The 21,936-nt window shown below is 39.7% G+C and overlaps 1 protein-coding gene across 1 annotated transcript in view; it reads right to left on the reverse strand.

Annotated features, from left to right (window-relative positions):
- The window catches only part of PCNX2 (pecanex 2), a 151,250-nt gene that overhangs the window by 113,922 nt on the left and 15,392 nt on the right, over positions 1-21,936 (reverse strand). Inside the window, exons 6-9 of the mRNA XM_069010280.1 lie at positions 15,013-15,160; positions 14,699-14,844; positions 13,408-13,501; positions 2,214-2,349 (exon numbers count right to left, since the gene is read on the reverse strand). Coding sequence (XP_068866381.1) covers positions 2,214-2,349; positions 13,408-13,501; positions 14,699-14,844; positions 15,013-15,160 — 524 coding nt within the window. The remainder of the gene's footprint in view (positions 1-2,213; positions 2,350-13,407; positions 13,502-14,698; positions 14,845-15,012; positions 15,161-21,936) is intronic.

The following is a 21,936-nucleotide window of genomic DNA, read 5'->3' on the forward strand; positions in this document are numbered from 1 at the left end:
CCAGTGGTTTTCAACCTACTCCTAGGCAGCCTTTTCCCCACCCCCCCTTAAAGATAATTAATCAACAAATATACTTATTATGGAACTCTAAGCAATGTCTACATTAGAGCTAATTATGTTAGATTAACTTTCCTAGTCAGGGAAGGGGATTTCTGTGTGAAGTAATTGATCATCAAATTAGAACTGTTAGCAAACCACAGTTTTTTAGACAACCTGTCCACCTGCACAAAGGAACTGTTAAATTTTTTCTCAGAATATTGGAATAATTTCTAATCTTTGCTTTCCAGGAAAAGGAATTTTACACACAATTTACACATGACAATGTATTCCTGTGCATCAGCTGGGAAACAACTCGCTGATATCCTCAGTCTGCTGGCAAATGTGAGGTGAAACAGGCTAGCATAAACTCTGGAGAAAGAAATTCAAGTTTAGGCATTTTATCTCGTGCCTCCAATTGACTAAAAGTGTTCAGCCATGCCAGGTCAGGGAGCTCAACTGCTAGCAGTGCAGGACAATCCCTCATGTTTCTGAGCATTGAGACATGCAAGGGGATGCTGGGCTATTTGGCATTCTTTCCTTTATTAACAGTTCCGAGTGATTTAAAAACCATGAGACCAATTGCAATCCTTTCACTACACTGACTTTGAAACCTGAAAGTAGTTTATGTAGTCCAAATTTTAATACTTTTATTACTACTTTAAAAAGTGACTTAAACATGTGGTTGGGGCATTTTTGAAGAAAAAAACATGTTTTAAAATATTACAGTTGCTAATACTGGCAGAGTATTGTTTCTCTTGGGTCCTATTACCCAACAGAAAGTAAAGCAAAACTCAGTCCACTGCAGCCATTAACTTCACACATCTAATGTAGATTGCCCACTATAACTAGACAAAAAAATCAAAACAGTGGCAGGGAGTTTACTTAAAACACCCGAGGACCTGATCGTTGAGTCCCCAGAGCAGCCTAACACAGCTGAGTGTATAAGTGAACATTTTGGCTCCTGAAGAACTGTAACCTTTGGATGAAATCTTCTGTGTGAAGCTTGTAGTGCTTGGGTGGGAGTCAGATTTTTGATTGGGGAATGGATTCCCAGCTGGATTTGGGAAACTCTCTGACTAGCCCTGAGCAAGTCACTCAAGTCTAACTGTTTCTCCTATCAAAAAAGGGCTTATAAAAATTCACTTCATAAATTTATATGGTGTTAGAGACAGCCTGAAGCCCTAGCTTCATTGAAATCAATGATAACACTTTTCCTGACTTATGTAGGCTCAGAATTTCATGTTTAAGAAAAAAAATTCAGAAACTGGGAAGTTCTGAAAATACTGCCTAGCCTGGCTACAGACTTGCTATGTGACCTTGAGGAGCAGTCTTCCCAAAAGAGAAAGAAGAAATGACAATTGTTCTCTAATTTGCAGGCAGTTTACAAGACTATAAATATCTGGAAAACATCCAAGCCTTTGGATGGAAGACACTGTCCAAATATGAAAGACACTATTTGGGACAATTTACTGATTTTTAATTTAAAATACTTCCTTTATACAAGTTGCTTTTAGCCTTACTTTCCTGAGGGAAATCTAAGATGAAAGGCAATTAACTGTCATTTTACTGTTATTCACAAATATCAAACTAGAATTTGCCATGGCAGACAGAAAGCCAAAGGTATTACAAAAGGAATTGTAAAAACAGATTATAGCCCTAAGTCGCAGAGCCCAAACACTGTAAAATTCATGTCCACATAACACCACGCCAACTGAAGTCTGAGGGCCTTTTTCTTTTACTAGCTGCAATGAGGAGGTGGCTTCAACATTCCACAGCAAACATTCAGAGGTCTGGTTGCCCAATTCAGAAAAGTGAAACCAGACATGAGGTTTTATGACAGCAATGAATCTGGAATAAACACTTCATGCTATTAAAATCTGGTGGTGTCTCTAAAATCCTAACAGCTGTGTCCTCTTCCAAATGAAATATGATTGAAGATAGAAGATGAACTTTTTCGGTGATGGAGTCTTTAAATACTCCCCTAGGACACTACTCAGTGTCAGTAGAAAACAGCTGAGTTGCATCCATCAACATAAAACACATCTTCTCCCACATGAGCAATACCAGGAAAAGCAGTATAGCAAAATCAACAAAATTGTCTCAGGAACAAGCCTGCAGCTTTTGTTTATTGAGCAGTCCATCAAGATGCTAGAAACTCAGATATTACAATGTACCCGTGGGTTTTCTGAAAGGGTCCTTCTGGCCACCATCAGTAGGAGCTGCTGCTGAAGTGCACTCGCTGCTTGATCCCCAGAAGATGGTTCTTGGCTCTCTGAAGTGGTAGTACTAGAGGAGCTGAACTGTATTTCACTGTGCACAGAGGACAGAAAGGAAAGAGATTGTTTTAAGCAGCAATATTTTCCTAATATTTGTGAAACATTACAGGAGAAAGCCTGTAATTACACTACTCTTTGGCTCACAGGACTTGGGAACCTTCCACCTTCATATCTGAAGTATAGCACAGACTCACAAAGCAGTTAACACCCAAATTCAGATACACTTGATTTACTACATCCACCACAGAGAAACAGATACTTCTGTATCACAGCTTTTCTCATCCTGAGATGAACACCCTCAAGGAATCACACTTCAGAAGTGCCTTTTTCTGTCCATTGACAATTCAAGTGTAGAGAGGCACATCTACAGAGCAAAACTGCAAAGTAGATGCTGCAGAGATCCTGGAATAGCTTCCAACAAGCTCACTTAGGTACCAAGCTAGTCTGGTTTCACCTGCACTAAATTCGGTGAGTTCTGATTCACCCTGCTGAGAATTCAGCCCACAAGAACTTCCTTCTGCCCTAGCAAAACAACAATACATGAACTAATTCACATAAGGCTAGCTCAGATACCCTCCATACTGAGTGTAAAGTCACCCTGGGAAGGCCCTGAGTAAGATACTATCTATTGCTTTTCCTCACATTCACTGCTTTGTGTTGAAGCTACAGCATCTAAACACTTGCAAAAACCCCCCCTTAGAGCAGCAGAGCCTGTTGGGTTGCAGCAATGGTGTGTTACCATGACATGACTGACTGGGTTTCAGAGAGAACTTTATTGAAATGAAGTAATTGTTACTTGGGGAAGAGATTTATTTTGAATACTTCTTTCTAATTCTTTTCCAAATGAGATTCATATACCAGGCGCTCTGCTCCAAGCTCACTGGCCCACTGCCTCTGGATACCTGCCTTGGGCTCTTACTACTTTTGTATCTACATGAGGTGAAAGCACCTAAGTGCTCATGCAAGGTAGCCAATATCTGTTGCTCTTATTTTGCATAAAGACACAGGAAGAAACTAGAGCAATCTGCCTACAGTCAGCCAGGAAGCCTATGGCAGTGCAAAGATTAAAACCCTCCTCTTGCATACCCTACACTTGCCCCAAAGGTACCTTATTAATTTTAGTTAACTCAACTTTCCTCGCCTTTGGTTGCCAATTGCCAAAGGCTGCCATGTAACCCTTGTTAAAGCATTAAAATTGTGGCTGTCCTGCACATAACTGGCTGTTAACTTCAGCTGCAGTGGTTAGCACTGTTCTGGAGCACAGTTCAATGTCTGGATTACTTAAAAGAAGGGCTGAAGTGTCACAACAACAGGTTGAAATGCACACACTCTCTTCTTCCCTCCAGGATTTGCTAGCTCTGCCTGGACCAACAGGAACACGATCAGCCTCAGGATGTCACCAAATGAGCCATCCTGTCTCTGGTTTCTGAGCCAGGTAGTTTATGTTTCCAAAGCCTTGATTGCTATCAGGCTTGAATTCCAGACCTGATATTCACCATCTGCCACTCCAGCAGAACTCTCAGCTGAGTAGAAATGAGAGCACCCCGTGCTCCTGACCCTAATGGCTTCCTCTGCACTCCACACTCCTTGTGCTACAGACAGCAGCATGATCTCCTCCACAGAGTCAGGACAGCTGTCATGTTTCCTTTGGACGGTACTAGCAAATGAGAACACAGCCCAACACAACCCACTTGATGTCCCAGCCACAAGGCAGCTCTCTGTAAGAATCATCTCCTTTGTCAGCAGTTATTAACAAAACAGTACAGAAGGGATGGGCGCTCATCCAAGATCCTGGATCACAACCAGAAGATTTAAGCAGGAAGAAAGTGGAGGAAGCCTTGAGGAATGTCTCCCAGGAGTAAGATTCCCACAGATATGGACTACAGAACAACTTTGTCCAGTCAGAAGGAAGGCAAGGGATTTTTTGTTTGTTTCCTCAGGATGAGCTGTCCCATTCCTTGTCATTGTGGGTGCAACCCTGAGTCTCCTTGTTCACAGCAGGAAAAAGGCAAATGTAGCCCAGGCTATGCAGGAACACTAGCCTGGGAATTCCTGCCCAAAAGGTGACTCAACAAAACAGCAGTGGAATAGAACAGTGGTTGCTCATGCCTTCCTAAATGAAGAGTCAATCTTCACTAAATTTCTGCATCTTTAGTTGTCTTTCTACAAAAGCCAAAATTATTTTGAGATCAGACCACATCTTTTATCCCACATTCACCAAAAATGGAAATGGCAGAAGGACAGACGGATGGAACAGAGTTCCGGGGGAGTCTATCTGTTATCAGAAATCAAAAAGCTTTTATTAATAAGACTTCTTCCAAGAATCAACTTAAGAGATCAAATCATCTCCCACCAGACTTGAAGTTAACCAAAAAGCCAAGAGCGCCCATAGTCTGTTTTGTGTTTACAGAAAAAATTCACAGCTCCGCCTATCAGCAAGTGGTAGAGGAGACCACAAGCAGCCAGGACACTGACTGTGGGAAAGAGTTGGAAACTTTATAAGCCTGAAAAGGCAATTAGAGCAGAGAAGTTGGGAAGGCAGAGCTAGCAAAGCAACAGTTCCAAAATCAGAGTCTGTCATCTGGCAGTCATCAGCCTCATCGCCCTGTATCTCCTAATCTTCCATTTCCTTCAGCTCCTGTTTGTTGTTTTTGTCTTCCTTATCCCTATTTTCCACACAACCTCCTTCTGACATTCACTTGCTACCTCCAAGGATGAATTGCCTGCACAGCTACTTAGAAACTGTACATCTCATCTGATGACATTGCTATCACACTGACAGCAAACACCAGTAAGAAATGCGATGATGGTGTTTGTGTTTTTGTAAGCCTATAAACTAGATTCTATAAATTTATTACCATATATAAATAGGAGCAAACACTCTCTAATCATAAAATCATTATAACGGAGCTGATCGCAATATAACACGGAATCTTGCTAAATAGAAAATCTGTTCATTTGCAGAATCAAATTAATATTATCAAGATCTATCACAGTAAACTGCAATGCTAATGTAAGCAAAGGTATAATTGAACTAAATTTTGAATAATAAATTATTAACTAAAAATGTCTTTGATAAACATACAACCCACGCAGATCAAATTCAAAAGCTACATAGCACCCTCTACTGACAACTGGGTATAAAACCAGGAATTCTTTTCTGGCTCATAATCCCATTTTGTAAGAACACTCGGTAAGCATAAGGTAGCAGAGCAATAATACATCACATAGAAGATTTTTCCGGCACTATGTGGTTATACTAAAACATTCTTTCTCCCTCTCTGTTTAGCCTATTGCTTCACACCACTGACAACTTGGTCCAAGCCATTCAAATATAACCCGGCCTAAGTCATCCCCTTTGTTAGGGACTAGCTAGCCTTGGGTCTGAACCCCTCTCAAAGTAAGCTCATTATACAGGTACACCACAAAGAATTCCCTGTTAATAAAGCTGATTTGCAGGTTTTGGCTACATTTCATTTTAACCTGCATATTGGAGAAAAGACAGGGAATCTTGTAGCCATCACAACAGTTGCAATAAATGAAGAGCCTTCCTCTTGGTCCTCACATGCTTAAAACCGGAAAGATTTCACTACACTGCCTAAGACAGCTGTCTGGGTCACTATAGAGCTTACAGTGTGTAATAAATATCAATAGCAATAAGAAATAATAGAGCTGAAAGATATTTAGGTGATGGTAAGCAACTATGGCTGAGGAGCCAGAGGGCAGCTCAGAGTTGGAAATGGCTCCTCCTGCATGTCCAACAAGCAATCGCTTCTGGAGTACTGGTCTGAGGTGCATCCAAAAGCACTTGCTGAACTGAGACCTGAGCAATGTGGTTGCACAAGACCCAGCCAGTGCTGACAACACAGCAGGAACTCGAAACACCCATACCTTTGTGGTCTTTCAAAACAGTCACTTTGTGGCTGAAATGTAGCTATCTGAACGGATGACGGTCATTAGGTCTCCACTAGAAAGCTGCCAGCACCAATCTGACCAGAGTATTGCACAGTTCCAGACTGACACTAAAGCCACTAGCTGTGGATATTGCTTCTTTCAAGAAAATGATGATTTACAGTTCCCAAATAACCAAACAACAAGATTTACACTAAAAAGCAACTCAGAGCACGTAAAAAGATTGAAATATGCCAGTGATAGCTGCATTAGGAGTGGGTGATTATGTGACAAATTCAATCACAGGAAACATAGAAAAAACTCAAAGAGGAAGGACTCTTCACTTTTTTTGGTAAGACCATTAGCAGTTTCATAAAGAGTAAAATTAATTCAGAATGTGCATCTTAACTTTCTTCAGTGTTTACATCTGATAGCAGCTCAAGGTAAAGATGAAATCTCTCTTAAATCTTGTTCATATTTTGCTAGTTGTACAAATGTGAATTTATACATATCTTACTACAGGATTTGGGGACAATTTTTAGCATTTGTTTTAACTAGTAAAAATAACACCCCTAATGACAATAAGGCAGAATATCTGAGTTTACAGAATGTGAAAGCTGGATGTAGTGATACACTGACATAACAGGCAGGAAAGATAAAAGATCACTGCTGAAGTGTTGCAATAGACTACAAAACAAGGAGTGGTACATATTAGGTCAGTTACTGCAGATGGACAGAAAGGCCTTGTAAAGCACGTTCCCAAAGGCACTGTGGTCAATATGAAGGTAGGAAGTGATGAATGCCTTCTTACTCAAATGTTAAGAATGGGATTCATTCAGTACACTCTTACTTCCCAGTATTCAGATACTTTTATTTTGCTAGTAAGCATGTAAATTGCTAATTTGAAAGCCTATTACATTTCAAAGCAAAGATAAATGTGCTAAAAACTTTAAAAATAAACAGTGTGTGTTACCTAATAAACTAGAGTATGCATTTTGAGAAGATGCAGCCTTATTGGAATTAATGCATTATTAGCATCCACAGTTGCGTTATCTCCAAAATACTTAAAAACATTCCTTTTAGCTCTTCTTACGGAAGGGCAGGGGATGGAACAGAAGCCAGTCCCAACACCTGAAGGACTCCATAAACTCCTACTCCTGAGCAGGATTTTGCTGCCATCATGCGGCAGCATGGTTCCCTCTCGCCTCTGAGTCTCATTCTGTTGAAAACACTCGTGTCCTGCCCAGTGTTCAGTGAAAGAAGGGCTAGAAACCCCTACACAAATAAAGGAAAGTATTTTAACTGGCCAAGCTTAACACAGGGGTTTCCTCCTGCCCCTTGGAAGCCATCAGGAAAATGCTACTGAGTTTGTAAAGAGTACTTTTCAGAAAAATCGATGGCTTCATTACAATACAAACATTACCATTTTCAGAGCAGACACACCGCTCATTTCTGTGTTCAAGCAGCACTATGCCCGGGGGAGCAGCTCATCTGAAATCACTGAATACCAAAGAGGACTCTATAGTATTTTTCACATCCATTTCAAAACATGCTCAGCTGCAGAGCTGCACAACCTGACAAGCAGCATTAAGAAATCTTTAAGATCCAGCAGCTTATTACAAGACAGTGGGGGGATTGTGTTATTTGGGTCACCTCGCTGAGAAATACAAAGATGTTTTAGTGACACACTTTTTGTCATTCTAAAACAACCTTTTGAAACACTAAAAAAAAATATCTACTCTTAAGTTTACTCTTTCCTATGAGGAATAACCTCAAGGGTTCAGGGAATTTTTCCACCAGTGAACATACTAAAGTAATAGTGGATTTATGAAGGAGACATATAGTACCACTAAGGCATTCAGATAGACTTTCTTATTGTATAACACTCAAGCAGCTTATTCTGGGATCAGAATGTAAATCAAATAAGTTAGCTCATTGATCTGACATTCTCTCTTTCGCCCAGGGCCAAAACCACCAGCACTCTGCAGCTGTACTGACAGGTACCTTAAATTATTTTTTTAGTACTTGTTAGCCACTAGTTTGCTGCAAATACTTTTTTAAACTTTTGGCCCTGATGATACCAAAAAAAAAATTATTCTCAAACAAAAAATCTAAGCAATTTTTTTTAAATTGAGGTCTTTATCTGTACTGCAAAACATTTTAGACTTTAGCTTTTTAGAAGCCTGTTTTCAGTGTCAGAGCCTCATCTAAAAATAGTGAGGAGTTCAGAGGATCAACTGCTCAGACAGAACATGCAAAGTGCAATATGAATGCATGATTGTACTGGTATGGTTGAATCACATATAGTAATGAAACATACATGGATATATAATTTTATCCTACATAAAAGTGATATTATTTTAATAACTTTACAGGTAAATTAAAAGATACATGAGCAAGAAAGCAGTATAAGGCTCAAACTGGAATAATTATTTTTTTAAAGGTATAGAGCAAGTTGGATTTTATATATGATTCCAAATGAAAGACCAAGTGTCACACAGCAAGGAGAATCTGCAACTAAGATAAAGGTGCTTTTTGCTAAGAGCTGGGCAATCCTTCTCTCTGTACTGGTTTTGGTTCAGGTAGAGTTAATTTTCTTCACAGTACCTGGTATTGAGCTATGTTTTGGATTTGTGTTGGAAATGGTGTTGATAACACAGGGATGTTTTAGCTATTTCTGGGCAGCCCTTAACACACAACGAAGGGCGTTTTCTGCTTCTCACAGCACCCCACCAGTGAGGATGTTGGGGGTGCACAAGCAGCTGGGAAGAGACAAAGCCAGGACAGATGACCCCAACTGACCAGGGGGACATTCCCTACAATATGGCGCTCAGCATATAAACCTAGGTGAAGAAGGAGGAAAGGAGGATGTTCAGAGTGATGGTGTTTGTCTTCCCAAGCCACCAAGACTCAGGGCAAGCAGGTGTTCTGCCACCTCAAGGAAAGCCAGGCTCCATCACATGTCGTGGTGACTCACTTCAGAACAGGTTAAAATGTCTTTTTGTACTAATTTTTAACATAATCCATGAGCTGGGAATAGACTTTATACTTTTGTCTTGTCAAAGCCTGTCACGAAGCAATTTACAGCTAGAGGTGAACTTGGCAGAGTAATGGGAGCATCAAATTTAGATGCAATTAGCTCAGCAGGGAATCCATTCCACTGGGACTGCTGGCAAGAGGTGTTGCTGGCAAGCCAACAGACAAAAGTGGAGTCAGGGTAATTACACTGACAATAACTGGGGACTTGATTAGCTACCTGCCAATGTTTAAATAATTTACCAAACTCGGTGACAAGAATCACCCACCAAAGTGGGGATTAAGATGGAAAAGGAATTATCTAGTTTTGGTGATCATTACAACATAAAAACCTCCTCAAGATTTAACTTGGCTGGGTCATCAAATATTTTTAAAGCTGGACTGCTAGGCAAGTGAGAGCCAATTTGGCAACAGACAAGTACAGAGACAATCTGAAGAAATTCTAATTCTCAGTAACCTTTAATAGAATTAATGGATAATTTTGGAAATTATTAATAAGAAAGTGTTTATACTACATTTAAGAAGCTCTGAAAATTTCCCAGGACAAGGACAGCAGGTACAGGTAATATTAGGACAATTACTGTAGTTGAAAAAGCCAACAATAAAACTAAAAAACCAAAAACAAAACAAAGACAAAAAATAGAAACTGATAGAATATATATTAACATTTATAAACTGGAGAATACTCCAAAGATCATCTCACAACACTGCAGAATCAAAAAGAGGTGGTGGACCACGGATATTTGACAAGACAAAGTCTAATTCCCTTTAACAGTATTGCTTGAAAAGTCAAGGAGTCTCCAAAGGAAGAAATCACAGACCCCTTCAGATTCAAACATCTGCTTTCCCTGGCACATTGTAATCCATTGTTGTTCATCTAGTCCTTCCTAAGCAAAGTAAGAGCAGGAAGCATACAAAAACAAAGAACAAAAATAAAACCATAACACACCCTCACTTCTGTGACAGAGTGACATTGTTAAGATTTTGAATTATTTGTGAGAAATTAATTTCAGATGCTATGCCAAGAAGATGAAATGTTTATGGGCCATAGGAACTACTACTGCTTTAATTTCAGTTCCTAAGAATCTGATGTGAAATGCTTAAGCCTACAAACTGAGAAGACAATAGTAGGACTCAATACACAGAAATGGCAAGTTATAATTTGAAGATTAACTAGTTGTCTGCCTCAAGACTTTCTTTAATAACTTTTTTTTGAGTAGTATTTAGACACCTTCTTCAGTTTTACATAACAGGGTTAAAAGGTAGTTACCTATGGCCAATTCATAAGGCAATTACCTTACTTTTGACAAACCAGCCAGAGTTCATACCCTCTCCAGTCAAAATTCCTTCCCCTTTCACAACTGGAACATTACGCAGAAGCATCACCAGCTCCTAGACACCAGCGACGTGTCTGCTGCCTCTCCCAACAACACCCACAAAGCAAGAGGCCTCTTGCCATCCTCTATCCTGGGTCAATTCTCCTCATAAAGAAGCACATCAGGGCACGTTCCATTCAAATCCACATGGTTACTCCACTTGCTCAACTCAGTTTGACATTTTCCCCTTAGGAGAAGCTTAATCTTAACAGTATAAAGCAAGCATGATTGGTGAAAAGTGCTTTAAGAGCTCATACACATCTACTGCAAACCTTTGCAATGCTCTCTATGCTTATGCTAAATTCTGAAATCTGTGATCCATGAGACCAAAAACCTACCCTATGAAAGGAGGATGCCACCTCTTTTGGCTAGCCATTAATTTTCTCCTGCATCTCTTGACTCGTAAAATCTAATTTGGATGACTCATTAATGAATTTAGACACCAGGCCTAAAGTTATTGGTTGTTTCTGCACCATTTCAATTGCTCATGAAGCTGTACTGTCAAAATCATTGTCTTCTCCTAAGTTAACTTTTTTATGGGCTGGTAGATAAGTCAAGTTCACCGCAGAGGTGCTTTCTGTGTCTCTTTTTTAATATCCTTCCATAACAGCAGCATCTCCCGTTGGTATGGGCTACTCTTATGATGAAGATCTCCACCAGAGAGGGCCCACCCTCAAGAGAGTAATTTTTGTAAAGGACCCTCTAAAGACAGACACACAAAAGAGACTAAGTGAAGCACTTGCTGATTACACTTTGTGCTTTATCTTATCCTATTTGCCTTTTTCATCAGCAATAACCTTTCCTTCACTGATCATTTGGTTTATCTTTAGCAAAAAAGCAAGTAACCTGACACAACTGATGAACAAGCCTGCAGGTGGGGACAGGAGAAAGGGGGAGGGAAAGATGCTTCATTCCTGAACTGTCCTTAAAGCAGATTTGCTCCTCTATTTTCTATATGCTGTAAGTGCTCTGTATTGTCTAAATACAAGACTACTTGATGATAAACATCTGAAGAAAAAACAAAAACCCCTTTCTTTCCATGCTACCCTTCAACCTACTCACAGATGGTAGAAACTGCCCATTGAACAAACAGCTCTCACTAATCTCTCTGGCCTAGACATTACAAACTGCCCCCGTAAAAACCAGCTTAAGCATACTTCATGCTTCCTTGTCCCCCTTTCTTATTTTTCATATTAACTTCTGGCAGCTTCCTTCATGCTTCATGCTCTCTTCTTGCAAAACCTCGTGTTCTGGCTTCCCACTGACTCCCACAAAGAAACAGGCCTGGGAACCCACTCCTCTTTGCTGATTTGTTCTGTTCCCCGGTCTGAACTGTCATTATACTCCGAGATTTACAGCAAAGGTGCTGGTCTTAAGAAATTACATGCACATAAACACCTGAAAAGAATAGCTGAACATGCTTTTGTTGACAGGGTTGAGCAGACCCCTTAAAAATAAACCTCATCCCTTGTGGTCTGCAAACCGTAACTAAAAAACAGCACATAGCATAGGAAGACAGAGATGTCACATAAGCATCTAGCAAAGGCAGATTCAGCATGACTTCTTACATGAGAAGGAAGATTGTCCTTCCTTTGATTAAAAACAAATTAATTGCTAAAAGTCAGGGGACAAAAAACTATTTCTGAATTGAGGACAGATTCAAGTTCATAGTTATAGGAAGGGGGAGCAGAAGAGTGTTCTGTCCAAGGTGAAACAAAGAGAGTTATAAAGAGAAGAAGAATTATTATTATTAATAATATTATTAATAATAACATGTATAATATTATTAATATTAATAATAATAATAATAATAATATTTTCAAGAAATAAATAGAACCAAACTAAAATGTTTGATTTTTTTAGGTCAAAACTGAACTCTACCAGGATGGGGGTTTATTTTGCTAAAGACAGACAGAACATTTCTACTACTCAATTTTTTTCTTTTTTTTTTTGACTCTTTTCCCACTGACAGATAAAAGCATTATTCTCATGTCACTGATATTAGCATCCTATCTAAAATGCTAACACTCTTTTTAACATGGTCCCAAGTTTTTCAAAAGTCTCCACTGAAAGCCAAACACTTGCAGAACAGTATTTGCTATTCAAAAAAGACCATTCTCACTCCATTACTCAACTTCTCCAAATGCTGTAAAACAGTATGAAAAACAAAATTATTTCATAAAAATACTTATGAATAGATAAAATTATTTTTACAGATATGCAAACTGCACACCACATGGAAGAGTGTGGAAACCACAGTAATAAATATGGGATTTGTATGGATCACTCCAAAAAGAACTTTTGAAAAAAGAAAATTGTTTGGATGACTCATCAGAGCAGCAACTTATCATCAGAGATTTAATGCAAGGTGAAAGGCTCTGCTGCTAGAATCCACAGGTCAGTGACTGATACTGACACAGCACTAAAAATTTTCAAAGAATGCAACAGGTATGGGAAGCAAACAGGACAAGGTTGAGAGAGCAGTCCCACTTTGTTTTATTTACAATTTGATTTATAATATCTACACTTGACTTTGGCTATTTCCAGAAATTAGTTAAAGCCAAGTGGATAGTTCTGATTTTCATTTTCACTTTTTCTTTCCAATGTTCTTATAAAGCTGTCACTGTTTTAGTAGAAAGCAAAAAAAAATTTCATGCTTTGACTTCTCTAGGAAAGGTTAGCACATTTACACACCAGTACTCCCCTTCACACGCATCTTTCACAGCTACAGTTTCACAGTTTCTAGCAATGCAAACTTTTAATGTTTCTAAAAATAAGGGCTTACTTACTGAGCATTTGACATACAATCACAATTTGATAGCTGATGTCTAAAACTTCCTTCCTTCTGACAGCCAGCTTTTAAATAGCAGGATCTAATTTCCCCTTTAGAAAATAGAGGGAAAAAATGTCAGTTCAGTGATGTAATCATTTGTTTACACAAAAAACTTATAAAATACACAATTTAGGTCAGGCATGTTGATAAATAAGTATTTCTCAGTCTGTGCATTAGGCTCATTTTGGATTTCAGAAAGCAAATTAACATTTGAAGAACTGAAAAGTTGAGACAAATCAAAACACAGAAGTTACAGTGAAAATTTAAAAGGCATGTAAATTAAATGCAAAGTGCATTGATTAATATAAGTTTGCTGTAAAATGTGAAATCAGATTTTCCTCTTTCCATTCACAAAGGTGAGGTCAGGGGGTACAAAGCAATAAAAAGTTCTGCTAGAAGTGTAGCACAGCTCCTCCCTGTTTGCAGAGGCAGCACAAAGCCAAGGGTGGCTGCTGGCTGACCCAGAGGCCACATCACCTGCCCCACTGGCAGCTGCTGCCCTTCTGCCCACAGCACAGCAGCAGCTGCAGGCTGCCAGCAGGGCCAGGAGGAACCAGAAAACCAGAGAATCTCCAGTATCACAGACCCAGTACCATGAGCACTCATTCCATGCTGGTTTTGAAGGCAGCTTTAAAGGAAATAGGGCTTTTGGGACAGCTGCCTTTCAGAGGTATAAGCCAGTACCCCACAGGGCACTACACAGGGCTCAAACCCATCCTACAGCTTCAGACTCTAAGAATAGCTTCAGAGCAGTGGCATGCAAAGTATATGCATGGGGCAAGGCTAGGTCACTCATTAATTTCCTTAAAAGGGGTAGCAGATCACTACTCCAAATGAGAGTAGTATCATGGTAACAAGAGGTCAGTCTGAGCCAGCTGAAGAACAAAACTGTAAAACAGAGTCATGTTTTGCCCAGCCAGGTCAGTGCAAAACTTCTAGTCATGCAGAAAATACCAGGGGTTCTTCTGATGGGACAGAAGTTGTCTTCTGGCCTAGCCAGCATGTTTTGAGAATGATGTATGGAAGACAATCTTTAGGCACTGTGGAAGGCTTGGGTCTGTGATGGTCACTGGTGGATTTGGAAAACTCTATTTATTGCTCATCTGACTTTAAATCACTAAGCCCTTTTCTTTCACATACACAGAAAAACATGCAACCAGTAACAAACGAGAGATATCCTTCCAGGACATCTGAAGTGTTTAGCAATTTCCTCATGTATTGCGATTATCCCAGCTAGATAAACTCACCATTTTCATCTATGAACACGTGCATTGCATCCACGGAGAGCTCATCTTGCACAGACGCCTCAGGTCCACTTATTACTTGCAAGACAGAACTGTCTTGCTGAGAAGTTACCCGGTAGATTATCTGTCTTTGCCTGCTGCCCTGGTAACTTGACACAAAAATGTTTCAAAACTACTATGAGGAACTTTTTTCTTGTTCTCAATAAAACAAAAAGAAAGAGAGGTTAATTAAAAGTTTATGTCATTTCTACTCAGTGAAACAAAACAGCTTACATCATATCTTTGAAGTACAAAATTGTAAAGTAAACTGGCCTTACAGTGCTGCAAATTTGGCAGACTCTGGTAGCACCGGACTAGTACTAGCACGATCTTGGCTTTGTACATCTGATCTTTCCTGTTTAGGAAGTTGCTCACAGTGCTTTTCTGTTCCCACCACTTCTTCTTTTCTCTCCGTCATCTGGCTATCTGGAAAACAGGGCAGTGAAGTGGAGCCACTCTCCACAGATGACTTTAAACAGTTTCGTTCATTAACTACTGAACAAGAGCATCTAAAAATGAAAACCTAAAACACTGCAGTATTTGCCAGTTTTATGTACACTACCATTACTTAAAACAATACAACCACAAATCTGGATGAGGAGGTATGCTAACTCTCATGAATGGGCTGTTTCAAGAATACATTGTGAAGCAGAGGACAAACAAGAGAGAATTTCTGCTTTGCTTCTCCTATTGTTTCACAGGGAAGCAATCTGTTCCTAATCTAGAATGGTAAGAGGCTACTTCCCTGGGGGCTGTAATTTGTTGCCAAGCTGTGTATGCTGGCAGTGGAAAAGCAGAAGCACTGGCCCATTCCCCTTTTACAAATGGGAAAGCAGCACCTTCAAAGAAAATAGAGCTCTTGTACAGGAAAGCAGATAGCTGCCTAATCCCTCTTCCTCGAAGGCCACACACCTGGTGCAGGACAAAGGGCAAACTGGCAAAACAATTTCACAGCAGATTATCCTATGCTTGGAAAATACAAAACTACAGATTTAAAAATACACATGAAGTATTTGTCCAGTTTCTACTTTGAGTACCAATTATATTTATATTACCTCTCTATACATGCATGTCATTTATTTATATATATATGTGTGTGTGTACAACATATTCATGGTGAATAGTAAAACATTTTTCAACTGTGCTTTGTTTATAAACAAAAAAAATTTTCTGTTAGAGTTTTAAAGTGCAACTAAGACAGTGATTTCATCAGCACCCTTTGCAGTGGTGCAACTAAATGCTTTAAACAAAAAAAAGGAGTTTTTGTCATTCTTGTTGGAGATGCCTCTGTAAGTCCTGTAGGTTTTTGCACTAAGCAAAGTGTATTGAAACATACTTACCCAGACTTCTTGTAATACCTGCTGTTTAAACACCTTAGATCAAGGAAAAAAACCACAGAAATTTTGCCCCACTGAAAATTCCGTATCTTAAGCCATATTTCTCACCAATATAATTACCATCCTAACCTGAAAGAATCACCAGTCAAGAAACAGTGGTGTCATATCTGAGTTGGTCTAAGGATAAAACAAAATGAAGGTGTCTAAAGAGATGTTTTATCTTTTATAAGGTCAACTAATAAAACTGAAAAATGTAAACAAGCTTTTGCATATGCAGACCTTTCAGATCATCTGTCTTGTTTTCCTCCGACTGTATCAGCTGATCTACCAACACATTACTTCTACAAACAAACCTACCTTCATGAGCTAAAACATCTCCACATCAATTTTAATTCACAGGACAAAGCCCTCTCACACCCTAAAGCCTGTGCTATAAATACAATGAAATAAGCACAAGTTTGGTGCAAGGAAATACTTTGTATCTGTTGTGCATGGAGGCAAAATTCAGTAGGTCTTCCAGATCTATTTTATTTCCTTTTGGGGAAAAAAAAAGGAGTTAGGGGAACAGACAACATTTTTTTCCTTTCCTAGTTAAATCTTTAAACTCCAGTTTAAGCAGAAACTGTGTCATTACTGAAGCATCCCCTTAACGATGTAACCATACCTGTGGGTGGTGATGGAGCCACAGATACCTAATCAAAATGACCTTCCTAAAGGCTTGGGCTGTTCAAGCTGTAAGAATAATTGATAGAGATCAGAAACTATGGTTTAAGTAACGTAATTGGTCCCATAGTGCCCTAAACTAGCTTTAGGGCTGGAACAATTAAAAAGATTTTTTAAATTTGATTATCTAGTGGTTTCAGAAAATGCTTCTCTTTTGTATTCCAAACCACAAGCCTTGCAGACTTCTTTTTCCTGCTGTTGTAAAGAGTCATAATAACAAAAACCTAAATGTACTGCTTTTTGCAAGTTTTATGTGCCAATCAGACAACACCATGGTGATTAGTACTTCCAGCACTGGAAAGGTGGGCCATGATGGCTTTGTGACTGGTTTTCAAGATTATTACTCGTCTTCTTCCAGGTGACTTACACCTTCAGGATTTAAATGAAGATAGAGGTGTCTAGACTAGGAGTGTCCCGCCAGAGTACGCAATCAGCTCTACATCACCAAATGCTCCCTGCGTGGAAATTGTGCTGGCAAAGCTCAAATACCAGGAAAAACCTTTTCCAAGTGCAAGAGCAGGCTAAAAAGGACAACGTGGCAGTGTACTTGCACTTTTCCCTGTGCCATTTACCCTTATCCACAGCTCCACACGTGTCCAGCGCATACACGGCTGGGCTCACAGTAATATCAAGATCAGACTTAGGCTCTGCAATAACCACATAATTTATCTGGAAATTATATGACACATGACTCAGACATGTGAGGTGTAACTATCAGGACTCATGGCTAAATCAGTCTTGGGGCAGGGTGACTCAGAAGAGTCCTGCACAAACAGCCAAGTTTTGGTCTGTACACCATTTTCATATTTTGATAGAGCATAAGACATAAACTTAAGTTATCCTGGTAAAATATTTACCAAGAGGAACAATCCTAATAAGTCATCCATAAAATACTTTATGTAAACATTTTTGTCTGCACCAAAGACTTTTAACAGGATGGCAACATTACTTACAAGTATACCATCCCAGTGCTGACAAATGAGCTCCTAATTTAAAAGCAGTTAAAGTACCATAATTTCTTTTGCCATGTTAACTTTTTCACTTATAGAACAGATTCTAAACATCCCAAATCATCTTTATAGACAAACCCCTGTTCTACTCTAGGAGGAGGCTGAGAACAATTTTGAAGTTGAAATGGAACAGCCTTTGTACGTATGTAAAAACAGTGAGTCCAGAGGAGGGCCACCAAGATGATCAGAGGGATGGAACCTCTCTCCTGCAAGGAAAAGGTGAGAGAGTTGGCTGAGATTTCAGCCTAGGGAAGGTTCCAGGGAGAACTTATTGCAGCCTTCCAGTATCTGAAGAGAGACCACAAGAAATCTGAAGAGGGACTTTTTACAAGAGTGTGCAACAATAAAACAAAGAAGAATGTCTTTACACTGAAAGAGGGCAGGTTTAGAGTGGATATTTGAAAGAAATTCTTCACTGTGAGAGTGGTGAGGAACTGGTACAGTTGCCCTGGGAAGTTATGGATGCCTCATTCCTGGAGGTGTTCAAGGCCAGGTTGGATGGGACTCTGAGCAACCTGGTCTAGTGGAAGGTGTCCCTGCCCAGGGCAGAGGGGGGTTGGAACTAGATGATCTTTATTAAGGTCCCTTCCAACCGAAACCATTCTATAATTCTATGATGCAGTAATCACAATAACCAACTATCAGTGTATCTCAACCTTAAAGTTGCCTTACTATTAGGTAATTAGAATGAAATTTTATTTCTCTGTAACTTTTCTCCAAAACATTTTTACTATTTGTGACCCCTTAACAGAGTCTTCCAAACCTTCTTCCTCATCTTTTACTTACATATCCCTATCCCAACCTTCATCACTCACTCCTGTATGATAAAATGCCACTGCTGTCATAATATCAAACACCATCTGGTTTGAAATCTGGGCAAGCAGAATTAAGCTAATTAAGCCTGTCTCTCTTCTGTTCATTAATTGCTTTGCTACAGAATCCACTTTCTTCAACAACATTATGCTCCAAAACAGAAATTTTCACTTTAAAAGATATTTGTTGCCTGTTCAGCCACAGAGAATTGATTTCAAATCACTCTATGCTTTTGTTAGTACCAGCATGAAACAAAAGTTCTACAAGCTGTGAACTGTGCTATTCATATATGTGGAGTATAAATCCTAAAGACATTCCTAATCCTTTCTTCACCAGCTGCTTTAGCAGAAACATCTAGTTTATGCACTTTATTCTCTACCCAAATTTGTCTATTATGCCACAAATACATTAAAAAAAACAAGTGACATTTAAGCTGGTCATCCACCAAACAATGGGAGTGCCCAGGGAATACCACACTGTCCAAGAATTGCTACAAGATTTCAGCATGGACACAGAAGAAGCACATGGCATTATCCATTAATGAGGATTACCACATTAATCCTGAAGCAACAGGAAAAACTAGCAATAGGCATTGTACCAGCTACAGGAAGTGACTTGCTCAAAACAATCTCCTCTGTCAGCAGCAGAGCTAGGAGTAAGTAGCCTAATCATTATACCTACCAATTACATGAGAATACAGACCTCTGAAATCACTTTGTATTTTCTTTGCAGATGTCAGACTTGTCATCATACATGCTATTAGCTCTTCGATTTAAAGCCTGAAATCTTAAAATTTCAACCTGTCAAGCCTTACCCATTAAGCATCAGATTTAGAGAACTGAGTTCTGCACACCAGTTCCTCCACATCGAAAGAGGGGCACCACATGCTGTGTGGTGCCTCTCTGGCACAAGAGTTAGGGATGATACACAGCTGCTCAGAGATGAGCTAGCACCAGGCAGGGCTTTATTTCCTAGGTGCTACCCACCTGCCAGCAAAATCACGTGCTGTCACTTCCCACCACAGCTGTCAACTGCACCAGTGACTCAATGCACAAGATCCTTCTTCCCCATGACTATATGGCACGTGATAGTCCTCCTCCTCACATGCAAGGGAAAAAAAAAAAAAAAAAGTCTAAAAATACCCACAGGAATATGGTTTAGTTTTTTATAGGAGAAGGGTAATTGCTTGGGATCCAGAACAACTCACTCGAGGCTGTGGTTTGTGCACTGCCCAGAATGATGAGTACCTTTTCTAAAAAGAGCCTGCAAAACATCTAAATTCAGGCCATGCAGTCCTGGTTTAGTTTCTCCCGCGCCAGTCCCCACCACTCCCACAGCAGGCTTTGCTCCCTGGGTGATAGTACTGCCTGCCCTAGATTAAAAGCCAGCTGCGCCAAAGGGGACATACAGGAGGGTTTGCCCTGCATAAGTCTGATGAACAACTGCTCTTACTTGGTTCAAGACACATCAGAGGGACCCAAAGCAAGCCAATAAACCCAGATTTCCTTACACTTTCCAAACACTGAAAAAAATTTACAGTTGCCCTACAACACACTTTCATCAAGCAGGTGGTACAAGTGTAATTCAGAACTGAAAGGACACTGGTCTGAAAGTGAGTTTTAGCAACAGTGTCAGTGATATTTTCTCACAATCTAGAAGAGGTAGAGTGGCTATAGAACTGCTGTTAGAGCTTTTATATCCTATATTTTAACAGATTAAATCTGGGACCCTTAGTAGTGTAAAGCAAGGTTTTCACTTTCTCATACTGAATTTTACCAAGCTGTCTATTGGTGAAGGCTTATGTGGTCAGGATGATAACTGTCCTACTTCCACAGAACACACAAGTTCTATGAGGGACCACCCATAACAAAGACCCATCCGCAACATTCACTCACTTTCCAGACTGTTCTGATGAGCACATTTCCCCACGTTCCACAAATTATGCAAAATACCAGCTTTCTTTTGCACAGCTCTGAATATCCAGCTTTCAAGGCATTTGCCAAGTTTCTCACATTGCCTAATAAAAAACCTTTCTGGGGTGCATTTCATGCTCATTTGGACCAGACATCTATTACTAACTTTGCCAATTAGACGGTTTGCAAGGTTAAAAGGAACAAAAACCAAACAGAACCAACCTCCTCCCTCAAAACAACTGGTGCATAACTTGACTCAGTATTCCCACACACACACTTTTCTTAACAACCACTCTAATGTGGGAATAATGTTTATTCAGATCTGTTCCAAGATGCTGCATTGTTAAAGCATATTTGCAATTGCAAGGTTGTAAATAAATTAAAGGCTTTCTTATTCCTAAAACTCAGTCTTGCTGTGGGGAAGCTGCCAGTAATGACAGTAATTTATTTTAGCAAACAGCACGTTCTGACTAGGCTAGAAAACAAAGCCTACTTGCTCTTAAAAATAACTGCCTTTGAACTACCTCTCCCAAGCTCAAGGAGTTCAGATTGAATCTCCTTTTTCCCACAGCACCAGTTCAAGGTGCAGAATCAACAGCTGCCATCCCCACTCCTGCAGGGCACCCCCTTTCCAGTCGTTCCTTGTCTGTTTAAGGGTGACACTTGCTGAAGACACTTAATTACACACATATGCAGCTCAACTTCACTATCTCACAAAAAGAAAATAGAAATAGGAAGATTTAGAATAGATATTAGGAAGAAATTCTTTACTGTGAGGGTGGTGAGGCACCAAAACAGGTTGCCCAGAGAAGCTGTAGATGTCCCATCCCTAGAAGTGCTCAAGGCCAAGTTGCACAGAGCTTGGAGCAACCCGGAATAGTGGGTTTGAAATAGGGGTTTGAAACTAGATGATCTTTAAGGTCTCTTCCAAAAAAAACTATTCCATGATTCTATGAAATTCAGTTCAAGTCACTAAATAAGAGCTTGGTTTGAGGGAACAACAGAATTCTTCTGTTTCCTCATGATCTTGTATAAGAAGAATCTTGTTTGCCAGATCTAAAGCACAGTAACACATTAATAAGTTTTGGGGCTGGGGTTTGGGGGTTTTTTTGGTCACTGTGGAATCTGAGTCTGACTAATTCTGATCATCCATTTCTTTCTTTTATGCAGCAACCGTCCACGTTCATATTATTTGAGGGTACTTGTCTGAAAGACCTTTCTAGATTAGCTACACTCTCTCTTTTTTAATTTTCATTTAAATTTACCTCTGAAATTCTCTTTTCCAGCTAAGTCACATCACTCAGAAGTACAGTTTTCGTGTAAATGTTCCTTTTTATGGTTGAGGAACAGAAAAAAATCACAATCTGCTTGCTGCACCCCTCATGTTGCTGTGTGCTGTTGTGCAG

Source organism: Aphelocoma coerulescens, chromosome 3, assembly GCF_041296385.1.
Source record: "Aphelocoma coerulescens isolate FSJ_1873_10779 chromosome 3, UR_Acoe_1.0, whole genome shotgun sequence".
In the NCBI taxonomy this organism is placed as follows: domain Eukaryota; kingdom Metazoa; phylum Chordata; class Aves; order Passeriformes; family Corvidae; genus Aphelocoma; species Aphelocoma coerulescens.